General features: G+C 42.7%; 1 protein-coding gene across 4 annotated transcripts in view; it reads right to left on the bottom strand.

The window, feature by feature from the left end:
• The window catches only part of UBR4 (ubiquitin protein ligase E3 component n-recognin 4), a 314,627-nt gene that overhangs the window by 118,988 nt on the left and 172,136 nt on the right, over positions 1-23,503 (bottom strand). For 2 of the 4 annotated variants that reach the window (XM_030185684.1, XM_030185685.1), the window contains 7 exons: positions 19,110-19,250; positions 17,637-17,758; positions 11,377-11,488; positions 10,522-10,661; positions 10,259-10,436; positions 7,304-7,408; positions 2,873-3,028 (listed from right to left, as the gene is read on the bottom strand). In XM_030185684.1, the coding sequence (XP_030041544.1) occupies positions 2,873-3,028; positions 7,304-7,408; positions 10,259-10,436; positions 10,522-10,661; positions 11,377-11,488; positions 17,637-17,758; positions 19,110-19,250 (954 nt within the window). The remainder of the gene's footprint in view (positions 1-2,872; positions 3,029-7,303; positions 7,409-10,258; positions 10,437-10,521; positions 10,662-11,376; positions 11,489-17,636; positions 17,759-19,109; positions 19,251-23,503) is intronic. The other 2 variants (XM_030185686.1, XM_030185688.1) reach the window with 2 other exon arrangements.

Raw genomic sequence — 23,503 nt, 5'->3', positions numbered from 1 at the left:
GTCCCTCTGGACCGACCCAGAATGTGACTGATGGGTTGTGTACGCTTTCCAGCAGGTGGAGACTGAGAAAAAAAACTGTGACTCTAGCGAGCCAATAAGAGCCCTTGCCAGCTAGAGAAAGATCCAGTAATAAAGCACCAAAGCAAGAGTAAAGCCATAGAAGACCTACATAACCTGTGCATCCAAAAACCTGAGCAGCCACCGGCACCTTGCCAACAAAGGGTGAGTGCCTACTAACATATCATGGTCCTTCAAACAGGACATTTCAGTAAACCAGAAACATTTCTGTTACTTATAAATTTTATTAATACAGAACTAAACTAGCAACACAGCTCCATAAAAAGAACTCTTAACTTCCAAAAACACAGATATCTGAAGGGAGGGATCTGGGCCGGTCTGGAGGGACTAAAGGAAAGCAAATTATAAGGTAAGGCCTAATTTACCCTTCCTTAGCATCCCTCCGGACCAGCCCAGAATGTGACTGTAACAAAGCAGTGAAATTATGGGAGGGACCTTAACAGCCCCGCCGACAAAACGCGTGCTCCAAAAGCAACCTGACGACGACTGAGGACGTCTAAACGGTAGTGCATAGAAAAAGAATGCAAGGACGATCAAGTCGCCACCCTACAAATGTCTTCTGGAGGCACCAGACAACGCTCTGCCCAAGAGGCTGACTGACCTCTTGTAGACTGAGCCTTAACATGCTCTGGAACAGGTTTCCCCGATAGAAGATAAGCTGAAGCAATCATCTCTTTAAGCCATCGACAAACAGTGGGCTTAGAGGCCATGCACCCCTTACGCGGACCGCCAATCAGAACAAACAAACGATCAGAACGCCGGAAGTCATCTGTAGACTTAATATAGACTTTCAACACCCGTTTGACATCCAAACACTTCAAATGCCGCTGCTCTTCTGAGCCGGAGAAAGAACCTAACACAGGCAATACTACCGGCTGAGAAACATGAAACTGAGTTACTACCTTGGGGAGAAAAGAAGGAACTGGCCGCAACACTACACGATCGGAACAGAACTCCAAGAACAGCGATCTACACGACGACGCCTGCAACTCCGAAACTCGTCTAGCTGAAGCAACGGCCACCAGAAATACTGTCTTCAGAGTCAAGTCCTTCAGAATACAGGATGACAAAGGCTCGAAGGGAGGCTTAGTAAGAACTTTTAAGTACCAAATTCAGATCCCAACGAGGAAAAGAACATTGCGAAGGGGGGGCGAAGGTTAACTCCCCTCAAAAAACGCACCACATCCGGATGACTAGTTAGAGACCTGCCTTGGATACCCAAGGGAGGTATTCCGTAATCTGGTGCAATCAATGGTGTTAAGTCATTTGGACTACTGCAATTCCATTTATGCTGGATGCAAAGCACAAATTATTAAGAAACTTCAAACAACCCAAAACACTGCAGTCAGACTTGTACTTGGAAAAGCGAAATATGAAAGAGCCAAACCCCTCAGAAAAAAACTACATTGGCTCCCACTAAAAGATCAAATTACATTCAAGACCTGTACCCTGGTTCATAAAATTATTTATGGTGAGGCCCCGTTATATATGTTAGACCTTATAGACCTACCAGCAAGGAATACAAAAAGAGCATCACGCACATTCTTGAATCTCCACTACCCCAACTGCAAAGGACTTCAATATAAATCTATATATGCATCAAGTTTCTCCTACATCTGCACGTAACTACGGAATACATTACCAAAGGCCATAAAAACAACGCATGATTTGGCAGCCTTCCGGAAACTACTAAAGACTAAACTGTTCAAGGACACTTATCATAAGGATCCTTCTCAAATGAACTGAAATAAGTTAACATTGAACTCTTTTTATTGGTTTCTTTATCACACTGTCATTATTGAACTTTACACACCACCCTTGTTCTTAAATAACTGAAACGAATTGTATATCTATTTTCTTTAAGTTGTATTACATTTTCTGTTCTTGAAATACAACAACATTCTGTAATTCTCATTCCGGAAATGGTGTCCACCATTAAAGCATATTGTAGGCCACATTGAGCCTGCAAAGAGGTGGGAAAATATGGGCTAGCAAATAAAATAAAAATAGTTCACCTGTATCGCAATGATTGGCTCATTTGTGCATCGCCCTATTCGAACAGCGTGGTAGATATAGACAAGAGAGAGCTCCACAAGGAGAGGTGAAGGGAGGGAAGAAGTACATTTGTGGGGCACCACAGATGGCCAGGTATGACTCTGCAAACTCAAGCAAACCGCAAAGCTCAACTGGGGACCAGTTTTTTGTGCAGGTCTTTCTTGCTTGCGAGGGACTGTATTAATGGAGAATATGGCAAAACTGGGATGGAAAATGTGTATGGCAGTAATTTTTGTCTGATGTTTCTGTCTTGGTTTTTAATATGTATGTTTTTATGGTAGTTGTTTAGGTTGTAAGCGGGTTAGAAATTTTAAAAATAAATAAAATAAACTGGACCAGAAGCAAATCACTCTAAACCAGAGACTGAAAAGTGTGTCTATAAACCTGCTGGAGATAGAAAATACTGAGAAGCTGGACTGGATGCCAAGAGAGATATGTCTCAGCTCAGTTTTCACTTCTGTATCTCCACCTGCTGGTTGATGAGCACGGGTATCCCACAAGTTCTGGAATTGTAAGCTCCTTGAGCAGGGACCGTCCCTCTATGTTAAATTGTACAGCGCTGTGTAACCCTAGTAGCGCTTTAGAAATGTTAAGTAGTAGTAGTAGTAATATGCTTTCAGTAGTGTTGAGTTCTAGTACTGGGAAAAAACTTTATCATCACTTTTCCTGATCCAGTTAGACATCTTACAACCTACAAACAGCACAAATACTTTGTAAAAGTAACTATAAAAAGTGTTACCATTGTGTTCTCCAGCCACTGAATCCACAGCACTACCTCCACTTTCCGAGCCCACACTGCCACCATGGTCTGCTGGTGATGTTCGGAGGGTAGACCCATCTGTTGCTGCTGTGCTCCCCTCATCATCGGATGCTGGAGCTAAGAAAGTAACGAGGGCTGTTACAGGTAAAAACACCATCATTATTCAAATCTAACTAGTCATTTGCCAACTTCTCAATCACCTTCAGTTTCAACATAGAACAATTATTATAGAGTTGCTGCATTCACACAGCACTGTACAATGGCGTACTGAGCAAGGGTTAAGATTTAACTCACCCCTCCCCCTAAAAATTAACTGTCAAGTCCCTAGCCTTTCTCCCCCAAGATTTTGATAATTAATCTCAATCATAACAACCCTAACAATTCTATGCCAAATTGACAATAACATTTTGTTTTAAATATATTTGCAAAATAAGGACAATTTCCCCAAATCATTTTTTTAAGGACAACAGGCTATTTGAAAACTGCCCACCTTCCCTGCAAGTAAAAATATATTCTGATGGCTCTTTGCTTTTGCAAGACTGTCAGGACATATTGGTTTGTCCTGAATGCACTTACAAGAAGCTGCCAGCCTAGGTGACCACTTAGTGGTTAAACTGGTCCAGGTATTCATATATAAGTTCCTGCTACAAAGAGGTTACCATTTCAGGTCAACATGCGAGGCAATGGGTAAAGATGTGAGCTAAATGCTAACCCAAAAAGTGACTTGCTAAGGTCATAAAGAGGGTCACTGGGAGATGCAGAATTTAAAAACCTTGGACCTTGAGGGCTATAACCCAGTTGAGTTTTCAGGATTTCCTCCAATGAATATGCAAGAGATCTATTTGATGCACTGTCTCTGTTGTATGCAAATAGATCTCATGCATATTCATTGTGGAAATCCTGACCTGACCCTTGCTCTAAACCATTCTTCCTCCTGTAAGCTCCCAGTGCTGCTGGCTCTGAAAGTAAAGCTGCTTACCTGTAACCAGGGTTTTCTGCAGAGAGCAGGGACATGCAGCCACACTCCAGGTGACATTATCCCTGTGTGCCAGATTCCTCCCAGTAGCTCACAGGTTTTAATGTATGTCTTTGAGCATGCATGGGAGTTCCCACACCACCTCACTCTGAGTTCCCTCAGTCTATTATCTAAGCTAAAATGAAGTATTCTCATTTTTTTTCTTTTATGAGGGAATGGAGGGAGGGTGAATGTGGCTAAATTCCCCTGCTGTCTATGGAGTAATCCTGTTACAAGTAAGCAATTTTGCTTTCTCTGCAGACAACGGGAAATACATGCACATTCCAGGCGAGTCCCTAGCTAAGGGCCACAAATAATCTTCTGCCCAAGTGATCCAGAGAAAGAGCTGGAAGAAAGATGGAAAGAATGGCCAATAGTTAGTATGCAAAGAGATTGTGGCGAACCACTTAACCAAAAGCCAAATCCTGAGCAGAAGACTTGTTTAAAATACTTGGGATATTCTTCACACTTTCATCAAGTAGCTGTTCTGTCTGTAATGGAAGCTGTTTGTATGCTAGGTACCAAGAAAGCCTCTGCACAAAGCTTGTGTGGACCTTTGCATCCTAGACGTTCTGTGCCTTGAAGTGAATGTCAAAGGGAAATGCAGTAAGAAATCCAACATGCCAAGTTTCCTTTGGACACAGATGAACCTTGGTTATTGGCATTATGACACAACCAGTGGGGTAGACATTCTAAAGTCCTTTGTGCAATGGAGGTAGTAAACACTTCAGAGTGTGAAGGGCAGTCTCAGCCTACGAAGAATGAGGTGGAGGGAAAACTGCAGGAAGAAACATTGGTTTAGATGAAAATCTGACACTACTTTGGGTAGAAACCCAGGATGAATAAGGAGGAGCATTCTATTATGAAAAAACTGGGTGTATGGAGGGTAATGAATTAAGGCTTGTAGTTCACTTATCTGTCTTGAAGTAACGATGGCAACCAGGAGAGGAAGTATTACAGCTAGAGAGTTCACCTTGAACTTTTCCTTTTTGATATAATGGTTTAGATCCCGAAGGAGCAGAATTGGACATAAGCTTCCTGATCTTTTGGAGATGAGGAAAAACCTTGAATAGAAGCCTTGATGATGTTGTATCAGTGAAATGATCTCTTTTGCTAAAATATTGATGTCTGCAGGAAGTAGTAGATTGCTCAAAAGAAATTCATGTGGCAGTGGTTTGAGGAAATTTAACTTGTAGCCTTGAGAAATGATTTGAAGTACACAGCGATCTGATGTGATGACTTGCCACTGGTTGAAAAAGTGTAGGACCCTGCCACTCACAGGGAGAAAGTCAAAAAGCTGGAGAGGATTTGGGCAGATGAAGTGCTTGCAGTTTTCACCCTTAGTCTTTGCTTCTTAACATATGGCTGCAGTGGCTGACGCTGGATTTGTGATCTCAAAAATAGTTGAACATGTTTTCTAGGATAAAATTGTTGGGAGTATTGGTATTAGTATTGAATAGTGTAAATGATAAAATACGCCTTACCATAGCCAAAGGAGCGGGGGACTCTGGGAGATTTTGACCTATGCTGACAATCAAGTCTTCTACATGAAAAAGGAAGACTAACTCTTCTCATGCTTGAAAGAGGGCACTCACATGAGGGAAGGGGAAGCAAATGCCGGAACAGAACATGGCCAAACTCACCATGCTGTCTACTAAAGGACACTTCAATGATCTGGGAGAGGAAGAGGGAGGGGAGGAACAGGTCACCTGGGACGGCAGCTGAGGACCCTGCAGAGACTGGCCATCCTCTCGACACAGGCAAAAGGCCTTGGACATGGCCAACACAAAGTCCGGGTGGAAATCCACCCCAGAAGCCTGAGGGACCATAGCAGACTTCAGACCAGGAACCAAAGAAGCCATGAGCAACAACCGCAGAGGCAGATCAGGAGCTGAAGCAGATGGGAAAATGGTGGCGGTCCCTGCCGAAATCAGAACCAGCACAGCCGCTGCCCTCAAGTGCTCCCCCAGCGCTCCTGACGTAGCTGCAACTGCACCAGAAGAACCTGGCTGTAACTCTGCTGCCAGCTCCAAGTCTGTGCCGGCACAGGCTGAACGTGACAGACCGCGCAGCACTTCAGGTGCTGTGAACACACGGCACCCTCAGCAACACCCGCAGAGCACGAGGCCAAACCGCCACTGGGACACCCATGCAATGCAAAACTGAAACAGCCCTGGGAAAGGAAGGAGACAGACTCCCTGCCCGGTTCACACTAGCGGGTCTCTGCCGATTTTTTCATTTTTTTTTCCCCATCAAGTTGTGGAAATGAACTCCAACAAGCATGGCCGAAGGCCAAAGGCAGACACCTTAGGCACTCAAAACTGCTTGTCCACCGCTAGGTAGAGAAGAACAACAGAGGGGGAGGGGGGACTCAGCCACCCGAGTGTGACACCCCCAGGGCACACAGATACCTCCACAGGCCTCAACCCCAATCCAGCAACAGAGAGTGGAAGGGAGTTGGGATCAACTTTATTGTGGAATAATAGTTCTTTTATCTCCTCAGAGGCTCATAAAGGCATAAAAGTCCCAGAAAGGGAAAACAACCCCCCTCCCCGGGACCAAAACACCAAACAGGCTTACCACGGCTACCATCTGCTGAGACTGATTTTCAGGGGACTGCACAGCTCACTTATACCTATACTGAAAAGTCAGTGGTTCTCAGTCTCCACCTGCTGATAGGACTGCTTAACCCATCTGCGATGCTCTAGAGGGACGGTATGGAAATTTAGTGTTACTCTTTCAAAAGAAAACCAGGATTCCACTTTCTCTCTTTTTGCATCAGTAAAACAACCCTACGAGTGATACCATGTTTTCTGTGTTTGCGTTCAGGAAAAAGAAAAAAAAAAGAAAAATGTAATCAACAATATCGTCTAAAGATAAGTCACGATTATTTTTGTGAGCAAGTTTACTTTGAGCACTTTAGTGTTTGGTAATAGCACTTATTTTCACAAATAAGAGCCCTATGAAAGATGTGCTATGCCCCCGGGCAAAAACCAGTGATATTGCCTTGATAGTGGTTTTCTCTGAGGGCTCTCTTTCAAATAATTAAAAGGCTTGTAATGTGAAAAGAGTTTGTACGATTGATGCTATTAGCCTATTTATCAGCAATTAAGATCTTTGGTTTGTTGTAAGTTTGACTAGACATACACAGCACTGTACACCAAACATGTAAGAGACAGTCCCTTCTCAACTACTACTAATCATTTCTATAGGGCTATTAGAAGTACACAGCGACGTACACAAATACGCATGACAGTCCCTGCTGACATTTTCATTTCAATATCGATAAAAACACTGATATTTTGCTTTTTCTTTCAATTACCATTTCAAAGGCAGAAACAGCAGACAGACAGATTACAGAAATCATGAGATTTAGTCTTATTAGGTCCAGTTACCTGATGCGGTGGTATCAGATAAAGTTCCTGCATCCAGGGAAGAACTACTGGGGGCCTGACCTGAAAGTCCCAGACTCTGCAGTCCCAAAGCACTGCTGCTGCTTCCTGTGAGGAACAGAATCAGATCTCCTGCTCAGGCTCTGTAAACCCATCCATTTCAGTAACACACACAATAGTAACAGAATCAGGTGTATTTTTCTGTACAAAGACTCCTAAGTCACCTGTACATCAGCAGGACTGCGTGCATGAACCAGTGAAAATGTCAGCATGAACCTTTTGTATGTGACAAAATTCTGCAGAGGACACTGTCACAAGAAGGAAATAAACAGGGTCCATGAGTAACTTTTGCACCGGGTTTCAAAGGGACAGCTAAGGACATAGTACCTACTTACATAGGGCCGTGGCTTTCCAAATAACCCTATGACACAAATGACATGGTGATTTCTCAAGCATGCAAGCTGCTGTGGATTTCAGACCCATATGTACAGCTTTTTCTTCTTCCCCTGTTTTATTTACTTATTCATGACATTTATACCCCACATTAGCCCAAAACAGACTCAAGTTCAATGTGGCTTACAAACAAACAATAATTGAATAAAACAAAACAACGTACAGAATATAACACAAAGTACAATAACTTCAAGAAGCAAATTAATACCTGTGCAGTAAGTAACCAGGGATTTAGACTATCTGAAGGACAAACAAATAAGTAAGGGTGGATAGGTGAAAGCATAATTAGGCAGGACTAGATGGGAAACGAGATTAAGAAAAGGCTGTGGGTAAAGTTCAAATAGAGTTCAGAAAGGCCAGACTGAAGAAATGTGTTTTTAGAAGACTTCTAAAAGTTAGGCAATCATCTGTAAACTTGATGGATTTAGGAAGAGAATTCCAAATTTTGGTGCATTGATAGGAGAAATTATCTGATACGGGGTCGGTGCTCACAGAAAGGCAAGGCATTAAAATGTGTAATAAAGATTTTCTCAAATTCCAGTCAGGGCCATTGGGTACCAGCACGTGGGGAATATAATAGACCAGTCACTTAAGTTACATGACTGAGACAGAAGAGTTTTTCCCAAGAAGGCAGGAGACATTATCTCTAGCACATTAACAAAAACAAAGCAATCAGGAGAGTATGCAGTATATAATACACTGAATAATTCCAAAACTTTTCAAATGTGTATTGCAAAGAAATTTAGATAAAACTAGATATACAAAAAACATAATACAGTAGGTTTCCATAAGAGAACTCATATCATAGAATGACTGTACACTTACTACTTGCCTCTTAGTCTTTGTACATTTTGAAAGCGTAAACTGCCATTATTATGTACATCCATGTCATATCTCCACGCAGCCACTCTCCTCTCTTTACCCTTTTCTCAAAGGGGAATCATTCAGTTCTTTTATCATTTTGATTGCCCTTCTCTCTTCTAATTTTACTATATCTTTTTTTTTTTAACTTTGAATTTTTATTGAAATAACATCTCAAACATAACAACGAGCCATTGGCTCCAGCACATGACAATGCAACAATTTAATTTTTTTTAACATTATGCTTATAACCCTTTTATCCCCCCTATTCCCCCACCCTTCCCCCCTCTCCCCCCACTAACCCCTCAACAACTGATTCCCCCAACAGCCCAAACCCCCCTAAACCCCCCTCAATATCTGTTAGATGAGTCCATTCAGGTGCCTCTGGATTATATCTCCCCTTACACTTATCAGTCAATTTTTCCAACTCTATAATGGTTTTAAATTTCTCAGCCCAATTACCTACAGTTGGTCTACTATATCTTTTTTGAGATGTGGTAACCAGAATTGTACACAGTACAATGAAATCCATGTGAAATCCTGCACGCTTCAAAACACCACAGCCAAGGCTCTCAATGGTGCCTCAAAGTACTAAGTGTTCCTAAACATTCCACATATCTCAGCTATAACCATGTCCGCCTAGCTCTTTGAAAAAAGGGTCTCTCAATACTTCCAAAGATGGGGTCATTGCAACCACAGAAACTAGAAAATGAAGACAGATCAAGAACATATAGCCTATGCAGTCTACCCATTCATACCATCTACTATCCCTTCCTTTCCCTTAGAGATCCTACATACTGGTCCCAAGCTTTCTTGAATTCAGAGAGTCTTTGTCCCCACCACCTCCACGCATTCACCACCCTTTCATTTAACCCTACTCTCTGTTTTCTAACTTTTAACCAGTTCTTAATCCACAAAAAGATATTACATCCTATCCCATGACTTTCTAATTTCCTAGCACTTAGTCAAATGCCTTTTGAAAATCCAGATACACAATATCGACCTGTTCACTTTTATCCATGTTTAGTCATACCTTCAAAGAAATGCAGTAGATTGGCGAGACAAGATTTCCCTTGACTAAATCCATGTTGACTTTGTCTCAATCTAACCTTATGTATATGCTCTTTAATTTTATCCTTTACAATAGTGTCTAATATTTTGCCTGCCAGACAAGCTCATTTTCAAAGCACTTAGCCTCCCAAAGTTCCATAGAAACCTATGGAACTTAGCCTCCCAAAGTGCTTTGAAAATATGCATGAAAGTCATCAGGATCACCTCTGCAGTTCTTTTTAAAAATCGGCATTACATTGGCAACCCTCCAATCTTCCAATACCATGATTGATTTTAAAGATAAATTACATATTACTAACAATAGCTCTGCAAGTTCACTTTTCAATTTTATCAGTACTTTGGGATGTATACCAGTTGAGTCACTTTTATATATTTGAGTTGATTTGATGCCAATAAACACCCCCATTTTGGAACTTTACTGGTTACCACCTTTTTATTGTTCTTTTTTTTGTCCTTGTTGGTGTACTGGAGGTACCTTCTGCTTTTGTGCGGATTCTTTATTACATCTGCTGAGTGATAACCTCATGTCTGTAACGAACACTAAATCCATCATTTTTTGCCAAAAATGTATACCTTGTTGATCTTGCTGAAGACTCAGAGCGATAGCTAACTCTACCATGGTTTCATCATCTGCATCTGGAGGGATGTCAAGCATGGGTGGGAAGCCTTCAGCTCCAGCCAGCAGTGCCTCCAGAGGGGAAGGGTTGCCATTGTTCACACTCTCTGCTGTTTCCAGCACCATGGACTCTGACTGAACGGAGAATAAACACAATGTGATTCTTTGAAAACATCAGCATTAATAAAGTGGACCTACAAGTAATCATCTTTCTTCTCACCAGACTCACCACCATCTCAAAGTCTCCATGATCCACCTCATTCTGTTCCTGACTTTCTTGTCGCACATGCTCACCATTCGGAATCCCGCAGCCCTGCATTTTATCATCAGCGTCATCATCATCATCGTCGTCCTTGTCACCTGGGCCAAAAGAAAAGATCTCACATCATCATCTGATTTGATCCCCATTAAGTTAGTGAAGTGTAAATCTGTTTTACTCAAGCTTTGTTAAAGTTGCGACTCACTCACTCCCTGAACTGAAGAGCTTCCCAAACTGATGTTTTGGAAACCTGATGCTTACAAAACAGTCTTCCAAGGAACAATACTATCAGGTCCCTCACAATATATATATATATTTTTTTTTGTTAAACATTTCTGCAGACTATCACGAGTTTTCTGGGTTTAGGAGACCAGGTCTGAGCTGACACTATCAGACTTAACCAGTTTGTCTGGGGAGAATTAATTTCACACTCGTGAATACAGTCCACTGCTCTTCAGAAGTACAATTCAAAATAATCTCAAGATTTCACCTCAAACTTATGCCCACCAGAAATTAATATTCCACCGCTGGTATATCCAGCCACAAAACAGTGGTTAAATTAGCACACGATTGTGGAAAGGGGGTGCATAGAGTGTCTTTTGTTTGATTGTATAAATTATGAAACAGTGCACCTGTACCTTGTGAAAGGAGCTTCTTGTTCTGTTTTAATGGTTAATAAAGGCTTCATGCAAATAAAAAAAAATTAGCACGATTAAGGTTACTGCTCCAAAGTTTCAAGTACGTGTTAATTCAACCATTTCTGGTGCCTGTTACCATAAGTATACATGTATGTATTTTTCCATGAATGCCTCTTACCCATTGGTGTGTTGCTGCGAGGAGAAGAAGGGAGAGTCACATGGCGTCGTTTATTTCTAGGTCTCAAAACGCGAATAAGAGCTTGTTTACAGGAAAAACTCACTGCTGGATCCTTACAAGCAAACACAAAAGCAGTCACTTAGGATTCTTGTGTTATATAAAGGCAAATAATGGTAATTATTCTGCTGAAGTCAGACGGTTTCATTTTGTAAATTTAAATTTTAATGGTTCCTGTTGAAAAGTTAGTTTTCTAACTTGTAGTTTCAACCATTCTATTTCCTGTTTTTTCTTACATAGGCTGGGTAGAGACGGAAGACAGGCTTTTCAATTAGATAAAGCAGTCCCTGTTTTTCAATCTGGTTCATTAAGAAAGGTACAAGAAGGAATTTTGAAAGTGTTATTAAATTACACAATTTTAAACAGCAACAAAACCGATGACTTGGGAGTTACTAGGTGGGACTGTGGGCATTTTAGTCCTCAGAACAAAGGTAGGCAAAGTACAACCTGCATGGCAACATGGTTACTCTATTTCTTCTAACCTACCGACATCTACCTGACATTGCTGTACCAATATCAACTCCTAGACGAGTTTCTCCAGTGACATGTACTTATGCTGCTTCCTGTTTTCTTCATTTGGATCCTTTTTTCATTTTTTGAAAAATGTTTTTTTTGGCTCTAATAGCCTCTTTCACCCTACATTTTAACCATGACAGCTGTCATTTGGTCTTTTGTCCACCATTTTTAATACATGGCATGCATCTGGTCTGGACTTCTAAGATGTTATTTTTAAACAACGGCCATGCCCAAATTAAACTCCTAACCTTTGCAGCAGCTCCTTTAAACTTTTTTTTTTTTTTTTTAAATCATGTTCCTCATTTCATCATAGCTGCCCTTTGGAAGGTTAAATACTAATGCAGAAGATTTCCTTAGTGTATTCACTCTAACTCAAATTTATAATTTTATCATATTGTCAAATGGCCCAATACCTTTACCACTTGTAGCAAGTCCTGCATCTAAAATATCATGATAAATTAAACCATCAGTATTGTGATGAAAATTTGTTGGCTTCCTGTCATCTGTTATCCTGGCTAGGTGGCTGGCAATATATTCCACACATATGGAATTTCAATCCATAAAGATTTCACATTGCAATTTGCTTCCTTCAGGATAGTTATTCTGTTTGAATCAATGCCATATTTAACCTATAGCACCACCCCTCCCTCCAATCTAATCTACCCTATCAATGCAATATAGTTTATACCCTGCTTTCACAGAGTTCCATTGGTTAACTTCCTTCCACCAGGTCTCTGGGATGGCTACTGAATCTACCACTCTGTTTAGTGCTATAATACTTTAACGCTCCCATTTTATTTGTTAGGCTTCCAGCATTTGTATACACACATTTCAACATGTGCTCTTATTTTTACCTATAATTTGCTTAGCAGCCAACAGGGATAATTTGCAGTCTCCAACTTATCTGCTCTTCCCTTTAAAGGCACCTTGCTTCTTCTTTTGCCTTTATTGCAACCTATCAGGATGCCCTAAGGAAAAGGTAGACTTTACCTGCTAATTTGCTTTCCTTGAGTCACTCCAGACTATTCCCGACTAGCAGATATATGCACTCCTACCAGCAGAGGAAGGCTGAGAACTACTGACTACCAACACTGTATAAGCTACTGTGCAACCGCATTTCACTGAATCATTGAATGCAAGCAGAAACTGGTCCAGGCGCAGCTCCAGTCACGACACCGCTCACCCGGAAACTCCGACACTATCTGGGTGGGTTGCAACCATGGTCAGGAGCGACTCAAGGGAAGCAAATTAGCAGGTAAAATCTAATTTTCCCTTCCTTATCGTCTGCTCCAGACCATTCCCGACTATTGGGATATACCAAAGCAGTATTCAATGTGGGTGGAACAAGCCCCAGGCTAACAATGAAGACACAAAAGATGTCACCTGCTGTGCCTGAACATCCAGCCTGTAATGCTTCACAAAGGGTGAGCACGTCACCGCCCTGCCAATGTCCTCTGGAAGAATAAGAGAATGCTCAAGCCCAAGAAGAGGCCTGAGCCTTCGTGGAGTGAGCCCTCAATGCTGGAAGCTGGTCTACATCTAAGCAAATATGCAGAAGAAATGGCCTCCTTGACCCAACGGGCAATTGAAGCTTTAGCCGCCGCCTCACCTCTCCTCCAAACAGCAAAAATAGTACCACAGAGCCCTGCGGACATCCAGCAAAGAAAGGGATTCAGGAGACTTGTCCCATGAAAAGGACAGCAAGAAAATAGACTGATTCACATGAAAAGGGGAAGTCACCTTGGGGAGGAAGGAACCGTGCGCAAAGACTCTTTCTCTCAAAAAAGAGGAAAGGTTCCCAACATGAAAGCACCTGCAACTCAGATATGGTGATTGCCAACAAACACACAATTTTAACAGTAAGATCTTTAAATGAAGCAGGTTTCAGAGGCTCAAAATGAGTCTTCACCAAGGTCAAACCACCTGCCACAAGGGAGGCTGCAAGAAATGTGCAACATCCGGATGGAGCGCAAAAGATCACCAATGATTTGGACCTCTAAAACAGGTAAGGGCCACTATCTGCATGTGTAGAGAAGATAGAGACAGCCCTTTCTCCAATCCACATTGTAGGAAATCCAGGATATGAACCACTGAGGCCCGAAGAGGGATCACTTCTCTCCTAACACCTAGCTTCAAAAATACGCCAGACTCGAACATAAGCCAAAGATGTAGACCACTTCCTGAAACTGAGCTGGTATGAATGACCCAGAAAGAATAGGCCAGCAACTGTGCCTGCTTAATAGCCAAGCCGTAAGCAAGAACCGAGCCACGTCCAGCATGTGAACTGGCAGAAGCAGGTCCACCTGCAACCTCATGAGATCCATGTACCACGACCGCCTCAGCTAATCTGGAGCCACTAGAATTACTTGACCGCCATGAGACTGAATCCGCAGAAGAACACATCCCACCAGTGGCCATGGAGGAAACATGTACAACAGACTGCGATGCGGCAAAGACTGCGCCAACACTCCACTATTGACTCCTGTCAACGACTGAAAATTCGAGGAGCCTTGGCATTCTCCGCCATGGCCATGAAATCCATTATCGGGAGGCCACAACGACTGACTACAAACCGAAAGATGGACAGACCGAGGGACCATTCCCCTGGGTCCAGCAGATGGCGGCTGAGATAATCTGCCTCGAGGTTGCTTACACTCATTACATGTGCTGCAGACAGCAACAGGAAGTTCTGATTCCTGTGCCAGCTGAGGACTCTTGGTGCCCCATTGACGACTGACCTACGAAACTGGCGTCACGTCCAACACCCAGACCGCTCAGCAAAGTATCCATGACTGAAATCCAGCAGCGACCGCCAAATCCCTTGAGTTTCCAGAAGACTGGCAGATATGAGGGACTCTTCCGCAGACCAACACCCCTTGGTCACCAGACCCTGACAATGAGCTCCCCAGTTGAAGGGGCTAGTGTCTGTCATAACCAGAACCCAGTGCAGAGGGTCCAGGGGTCAAACTGGCCCAATCGAGCCACCACTGAAGGCTGTGATGCACTGGCCACCGCAGGAAAATCTTGCAAGAGATGGGATCAATGCTTAACAGGGTTGTCTGAAGGAGCTACATGTGGGCTTTCGCCCATGGAACCACATTTATGGAGGCCACCATGGACCCCAGCACCTGTAGAATCGACCAAACTGATGGACAGCTGAAGGAACGAAGGTGACGAACCTGATCCTGAATCTTCCGAATTCTCCCCTCCGCCTTCCCGAGGCGCATGTCGAAATGCACCCCCAGGTACTCCAAGGTTTGTCTTGGCAGCAAAGAACTCTTGTCCATGTTCACCACCCAGCCAAGATGCTGCAGAAGGTGTATCACCTGGGATGTGGCAGCCCGAATTTTCTAGTCAGACTTCGCCCAAATCAACCAGTCATCCAGGTAAATATGCACTAAAATACCCTGCTTCCGGAGATACGCTGCCACCATGACCATCACCTTGAAAAAGGTCCTCGGAGCCATAGCTAAGCCAAAAGGGAGCGCCAGAACTGGTAATGCCCCTGAGGACCACAAAGCACAGCAACAGCTGATGGTCTGGCTGAATCGGAATACGGAAGTACGCCTCAGACAAATCCAGCGGCATTAAAACGTCCCTGCCCTGACTGCCACAATGACCAAACGAAGGGTCTCCATACAAAAGAATGACACTTTCAGTGCTCTGTTGACCTGCTTCAGGTCCAAAATAGAATAGAAAGAGCCTCTTGTCTTTGGTACCACAAAGTAAATGGAATACCTGCCAGAACCTTGCTCTGCCAAAGGCATGGGAATCACAGCCTGGAAGGTCAACTGTCAGTTGAGAGTTTGATGCACCGTTCCTGCTTTAACAGGAGACATGTAAGGGGAAACAAGAAAAGTGTCAGAAAGAGGATGACGAAATTCCAGAGAATAACTTTCTCTGATAATGTCAAGGACCCAATGGGAATAACTGGAAGATGGATCTGCAAATCCTCACTGGGAAGCATGGGAAGGAAGTGCCCGCTGACCCCTCCCCGTCGCAAAAGGACTAAAAAGACTGAAAGGACGGCCCTCTATTCCAGAACCTAGACTGCAGAGGCCCAGCCCCTCTGCCCGGTCGATCCACTAAAGCTTGCAGAAACGCCCCCAACCTGACACATGACCAGATGCACGCATCCTACCCTCCGGGAGCCTCAGACCTTAGAGTCCCTTAATTTCTTAACCAATTTCTCCAAGTCCTCTCCAAAAAGCAACTTACCCTTAAACGGAAACTGAGTCAACCGCACCTTAGAAGCCACATCCGCTGGCCAATTTCGAAGCCAGAAGAAACGCCTCTCTGAGACCACCAAGGCGAGGTTCTTAGCTAAGGCCCGAACCAGATCACATAAGGTATATGCCAAAAAGGCTGTGCCCGTCTCCAAGCTGATGACCTCGGAGGAAGACTGTGCTGAATCAGAAGCGGGTAAATCAGGCAAACGCTTGGTCCACCAAAAACAGGCACATGCTAAGTAACTCCCACAAATGGCCACCTGCAATGCTAAGGTGGGGGGACCTCCAAGGAAAGGTTCAACAGGGTCTCCATCCAGCGATCCTGAGGGTCCTTGAGCACTGTCCCACCTTCCACTGGAACGTCAGTGTTCTTGATGACAGTCATCACCAACACATCCATCATGGGCAGCTTAAAGACCTCCAGATCCACTCGGGACAGCTGGTAAAGATGTGCCATTGCCTTACCAATGCTCAATCACCTGAGACAGCCTGCAGCTGGGCACTTTTTTTTCATCAGTTTTACTCTGCTGTTTCCTTCTGTTCAAGGAAAAGAAATAAAAGTTGCAGAACGGGGTCAAACACAGCGCACCCCCAGACACCAAATTGGGGCTACATGGACAATGCACCTACCTCTGCTGGGAGACTGAGAAATACTGAAGGGGTCAGGGTTACACAGTGGTTTATACAGTGTTGCTAGTCAGTAGTTCTCAGTCTCCCCTCTGTTGGTAGGAGTGCATACACCCACTAATCAGGAATGGTCTCGAGCAGACAAGGAACTTCCCTTTTTTTCTAAAGTACCCTTCAAAGATAGGTTACTCCAATGTCAGGTTACTCTGATGTCAGCTTTCCCCTTAGGTTCTAGCTTAAATAGGAGATAGAGCAACTTTTAAATGTCAGTGTCAACAGCCTGGTTCCACCTGTGGATTTACCTGTCTGCCTCAGCTCCTTCAAGTCTTCTGTACTAGCCTCAACAGACCAGACTGCTCTCCTAAAAAGTATTAAAAGCTATCATACCCAAGCTACATCACTAATACACAGTGTGTAAATTTTAAGGGGCTTCAACGTTAGCTCCAGAACTTAGTACAAGAACAGTGCTCGGTAGACTTCTACGGTCTGTGCCCTGAGAAAGGCAAGGACAAAGCAAACTCGAGTATACATATAAAGTATCACATACCATGTAATTGAGTTTATCTTGTTGGGCAGACTGGATGGACCATACAGGTCTTTATGTACTATCATTTACTATGTTACCTTCATCTAATAATTTAAAGTTCTAATATGCAACCTAAACCCCTACCTTCATGGTTTCACATCTAATACAAACCTATATCATTCTTCTTTATCCTCTGAAATTCTTTCCAGACTACACAAAAGACCGAATTCGCCTATAATTCCTTCCATCTTACATGAAAAATCATAGTTCCTGGACCATGATTCTTCATAGAAAGTAGTACATACCAGACATAGCAGCATTTGCACATAGATCTTAGAAGCCATATTGATACAGTCTAGTTCACATGTGCAGTAGCCATGAATGATATCCACAAGGGCATTCACAGTAGCTTCAACATGTGTTAGCCCTAAAACAGAACAAAAAGTGGCAATGATTAAAAAATTGACCAAAGATGTATGCTTGTTAGTGTTATCATACATTCTATTTTGGCCAGAGCAATCTTGACTTTTATACAGCATCCCTACCAGAAATTCCAATTCAACAGTGGTTGCAATAGGAAGGGAGAAATGAATTTCAAGTACTTCCCTGCGGAAGACTAATCCCTTCACTTCACTTCTCTTCCTATGCAATGCCAATAAGGCTGCCTCATCTCTCCGAGAATACAGATTTAAGCTTTCTCTTGGGGAACTTTGGGAACAGATGTTTGTCATCTGCAAGAATCTATGCTTCTCAAACCACATCTGGTACTCCCCCCCCTGAAAAAAAAATAAAATCTGGGCAGTTACAAAATGAAGTTGTCTAGCTTGCCACCTAATTAGGGAAGCCTTCATCTAGTTGATATCATGTTGCCACTAATCAGCTTCAAAACTTCCCACTGCAACTCTACCAAATCTTCTCAGTGAAAAGCCTGGCCTGGATCATCAGAGAAGGGCTGTAATTAACAGTAGCTGGTTTGTCTCTTAACACAGACAGTAAAGGGGATTGCCCCTTATCATGAGTAGACTTCCATTCAAAAAAAAAAAAAAAAACTTGAGTCATGGGTCAAAACCACTGCACAGCATGAGCTCATTCTTGCTCACAGACCCCAATAACACTCACTGCTGTTGCCACCACCATAATTCTCTACGGGGCAGCAGCTTCTCCTGCTTCAAATGAGTGGCAGGTCCCTCTAGTTCCCTAGGGGAAAATGAAAAGGAAAGCAGTTCCAAGAACAAAAAACTAGAAGCATGAGGGGGTGAAAGTCTATAAAAGGAAGAGAATGAAATGAAGTGAAGGTTTCCAAAAGTTAAAAAGGCTTGAGATCTGTGGGTGAAGAAAAAGGGGGAGGATAGAGATCTGTGGAGAGAAGACAGTGGAGGTCACAGTTGACTCATGAGGGTTGTAGTGGAATGGGAAAGGAAGTTCTCAAGAGAGGAAATATAGCTGGGGTACCTAAAGCAAAGACCAAATGGGAGATAATGACCCAATAAAAGGATTGTGATTGAAGATGAGGGAAAAGAGTGACAAAGTCTGTTGGGGGTATCCCAGTTTTTATTAATATGGTCACGCCAACTATGCTCCAGTCTAAGTCTGACATCTATCCTGCAACTTCTAATCACAAATGGATTGAAGGTTATGCACTATAAGGTAACTGTATGCTCTGGTTGTGCATGGAGGCTATAAGAAGCAAGATGACATTTTTCATACTCTGGAAATTTGCTGCTCTACAAGACCAAGTTCTTTAAGCATTCACAGAGAATATATAAGTCATTTTGTACCTGGAAGACATGCTGGGGCCAGGAAAGAATTCTTGGGTTTTGAGGCATGCAGTTTCCAGAACTGGCTAACCAGCTGGGTGATGAAACTAAATCCCTCTGCTTCGGTGCCTTTCACTGGTTCTGTTCCATCTTCAAATCCCACTGAAAAGCAAAAATAGATAAGGAAGGCAATGACCAACGCAGATTGCAGGCATGGTAAAGAATTAATTGCTACTTTCATCTATGGTAAGATTGATTTTTTTTTTCCTTTGGGTTTAAAGTACATAAGTAATGCCATACTGGGAAAAGACCAAGGGTCCATTGAGCCCAGCATCTTGTCCACGACAGCGGCCAATCCAGGCCAAGGGCACCTGGCAAGCTTCCCAAACTTACAAACATTCTATACATGTTATTCCTGAAATTGTGGATTTTTCCCAAGTCCATTTAGTAGCGGTTTATGGACTTGTCCTTTAGGAAACCCCTTTTTAAACTCTGCTAAGCTAACCGCCTTCACCACTTTCTCCGGCAACGAATTCCAGAGTTTAATTATACGTTGGGTGAAGAAATATTTTCTCCGATTTGTTTTAAATTTACTACACTGTAGTTTCATCGCATGCCCCCTATTCCTAGTATTTTTGGAAAGCGTGAACAGACGCTTCACATCCACCTGTTCCACTCCACTCATTATTTTATATACCTCTATCATGTCTCCCCTCAGCCGTCTCTTCTCCAAGCTGAATAGCCCTAGCCTCCTTAATCTTTCTTCATAGGGAAGTCGTCCCATCCCCGCTATCATTTTAGTCGCCCTTCGCTGCACCTTTTCCAATTCTACTATATCTTTCTTGAGATGCGGCGACCAGAATTGAACACAATACTCAAGGTGCGGTCGCACCATGGAGCGATACAACGGCATTATAACATCCTCACACCTGTTTTCCATACCTTTCCTAATAATACCCAACATTCTATTCGCTTTCCTAGCTGCAGCAGCACACTGAGCAGAAGGTTTCAGTGTATTAACGACGACGACACCCAGATCCCTTTCTTGGTCTGTAACTCCTAACGTGGAACCTTGCATGACGTAGCTGTAATTCGGGTTCTTTTTTCCCACATGCATCACCTTGTACTTGCTCACATTAAATGTCATCTGCCATTTAGCCGCCCAGTCTCCCAGTCTCATAAGGTCCTCTTGTAATTTTTCACAGTCCTGTCGTGATTTAACAACTTTGAATAACTTTGTGTCATCAGCAAATGTAATTACCTCGCTAGTTACTCCCATCTCTAAATCATTTATAAATATATTAAAAAGCAGCGGTCCTAGCACAGACCCCTGAGGAACCCCACTAACTACCCTTCTCCATTGTGAATACTGACCATTTAACCCCATTCTCTGTTTCCTATCCTTCAACCAGTTTTTAATCCACAATAAGACATTTGCTCCTATCCCATGACCCTCCAATTTCCTCTGAAGCCTTTCATGAGGTACCTTGTCAAACGCCTTTTGAAAATCCAGATACACAATATCAACCGGTTCCCCTTTGTCCACATGTTTGTTTACTCCTTCAAAGAATTGAAGTAAATTGGTCAGGCAAGATTTCCCCACACAAAAGCCATGCTGACTTGGTCTCAGTAATCCATGTCCTCAGATGTGCTCTGTAATTTTGTTTTTAATAATAGCCTCTACCATTTTTCCCGGCACTGACGTCAGACTCACCGTTCTATAATTTCCCGGATCTCCCCTGGAGCCTTTTTTAAAAATCGGCGTTACATTGGCCACCCTCCAATCTTCCGGTACCACGCTCGATTTTAAGGATAAGTTGCATATCACTAGCAGTAGCTCCGCAAGCTCATTTTTCAGTTCTATCAGTACTCTAGGATGAATACCATCCGGTCCAGGAGATTTGCTACTCTTCAGTTTGCTGAACTGCCCCATTACGTCCTCCAGGTTTACCGTGAAGTCAGTAAGTTTCTCCGACTCATCCACTTGAAATACCATTTCCAACACCGGTATTCCACCCAAATCTTCCTCGGTGAAGACCAAAGCAAAGAATTCATTCAGTCTCTCCGCTACGTCTTTGTCTTCCTTGATCGCCCCTTTTACCCCTCGGTCATCCAGCGGCCCAACCGATTCTTTTGCCAGCTTCCTGCTTTAAATATACCGAAAAAATTTTTACTATGTTTTTTTGCCTCTAATGCTATCTTTTTTTCGTAATCCCTCTTGGCCTTCTTTATCTGCGCCTGCATTTGCTTTGACACTCCTTATGCTGCTGCTTCTTGTTATTTCCAGACGGTTCCTTCCTCCATTTTCTGAAGGCGTTTCTTTTAGCCCTAATAGCTTCCTTCACCTCACTTTTCAACCAGGCCGGCTGTCTTTTGGACTTCCGTCTTTCTTTTCTAATTCTCGGAATATGTATGGCCTGGGCCCCCAGGATGGTATTTTTGAACAGCGTCCACGCCTGTTGTACAGTTTTTACTCTCTCAGTTGCCCCCCTAAGTTTTTTTTTACCGTTCTTCTCATTTTATCATAGTCTCCTTTTTTAAAGTTAAACGCTAATGTATTTGACTTTCTGTGTACAGTTACTTCAAGGTCGATATCAAAACTGATCATATTATGATCACTGTTATCAAGCGGCCCCAGTACCATAACGTTCCTCACCAGATCATGCGCTCCACTAAGGGCCAAGTCTAGAATTTTTCCTTCTCTTGTCGGCTCCTGCACCAGCTGCTCCATAAAGCTGTCCTTGATTTCATCAAGGAATTGTACCTCTGTAGCGTGTCCCGATGTTACATTTACCCACTCTATATTTGGATAATTGAAGTCACCCATTATTATCACATTGCCCATTTTGTTCGCGTCTCTGATTTCTTTTATCATTTCTGCGTTTACCTGCTCATCCTGGCGAGGCGGACGGTAGTACACTCTTATCACCGTTTTTTCCCCTTTTTAACTCCTGTTACCCTTTATATGTTAGAATTGCATTGGTTCCCGGTTCAAGCACGTGTGAAATTTAAACTAGGGATTATGGTTTTTTAAATTTTATATGGAGACTGTGAAGAAACGGTGTGTTTTAATTCTGTAAAATGTATTGGATATTTTCCTGCATTGATTATGCTCTGAAGTGTATTATTTGACCGGCAGGTGGCGTTTCTTTGCTGTAAAGCTGTTACAGACAACTGAGCGTTTTTTCTTTAGTTTGATTGACACAAATAGGAAACGAGAAGCAGTATATATTTGAAATCTTGTTGACTGGGGCTCTGATTGGCTCATCTCATTTTGACTTTACTGGTTTTGAGTTCAGTTTCAGCCTAGGAGAAGAGAGAGAGAGATCTCTGTGCTGAAGCTCTGAACAGATATATATACCCTGATCTCCCCAGGTACTTTCTAGGAAGTAAGCAAACATTTAGTTAGTTTTATAACTGATCTACATTTCAGTTAGCTGTTATTGTTTTGCTGATTATTTTTTGTTCACTGTTCTATTTTTAAGACAATAAATGTTTATTGCCTCTGCCTATCTGGACTGATAAAGGTTCCTGGTGATTTATGTGATGGGTCTGTGAGTGCTTTCTGGGAACTGTGGGACCACTGGCACTGTGGCTCCAGTAACCTAGAAATCACTGGGGATAATTTGAGAACAGGAGACTCGCCCAGAGGTGGTTGTGACCCAGTCGGTAGGAGGAGGGTGCTAGTGTAGAGCATGAGCGGCAGATGCAGGCGGACTTGAGTTGTGCTGGGGATAGACCCTCTAAGTGGCCACAGGGTAACCCCAGGCAGGTGGCTAGGAGTTTCATGACAGACCCTATCCTGCTTTATATAGTAGATGTGGCTAACAAGCATTTTATGCAATAAATCAGATTGTATACAGGAATTACTTCTTTTATGCTACCCTTCTGTACGAAAGGTAAAATATGCTAACTGTCCTTTATTTCATACCAGGCTGCTGTTTTCTGGAACTCTCTGCCGCTTGAACTTAGGGTGAATAGAAATTTTTCAACATTTAAAAAGTCCCTTAAGACTTTTTTATTTTGAAAATCTGGTTTTTAGTCAGCTTTTAGTTTCTTTTATTTAACATTTGTATAATTGCTGATTTATAATTTGTTAACAGTTGTTTTGTATCATCTGAATTGATTGGTTTCACCTCTATTGCTGTTACTTGCATTGGATTATTTTCTTTGCATTTGTGGACTACAAGTGCTGTGTACAGAGTAAGGTGTTTTAACTTTAATACAAATATAAGTCTATTTTTCAAATTGTGTTCCACCAGTCAGCTAATGCCGTTCATGTTTCAAGATATTTGGAAAGTTGCTCTAAGATGATAAAGGAGTTTTAGTAATACCCTCATGCAACAACTTTTTACGGCAATAAATATCTTTCCTTAGCTTCCCTTATTCTATACCTTGCCTATGTATTATTAGGC

This window comes from Microcaecilia unicolor, chromosome 13 (genome assembly GCF_901765095.1).
Source record: "Microcaecilia unicolor chromosome 13, aMicUni1.1, whole genome shotgun sequence".
Classification (NCBI taxonomy): Eukaryota; Metazoa; Chordata; class Amphibia; order Gymnophiona; family Siphonopidae; genus Microcaecilia; species Microcaecilia unicolor.
The sequence above is the reverse complement of the archived record's forward strand: the minus strand, read 5'-3'. Positions and strand labels throughout refer to the sequence as shown.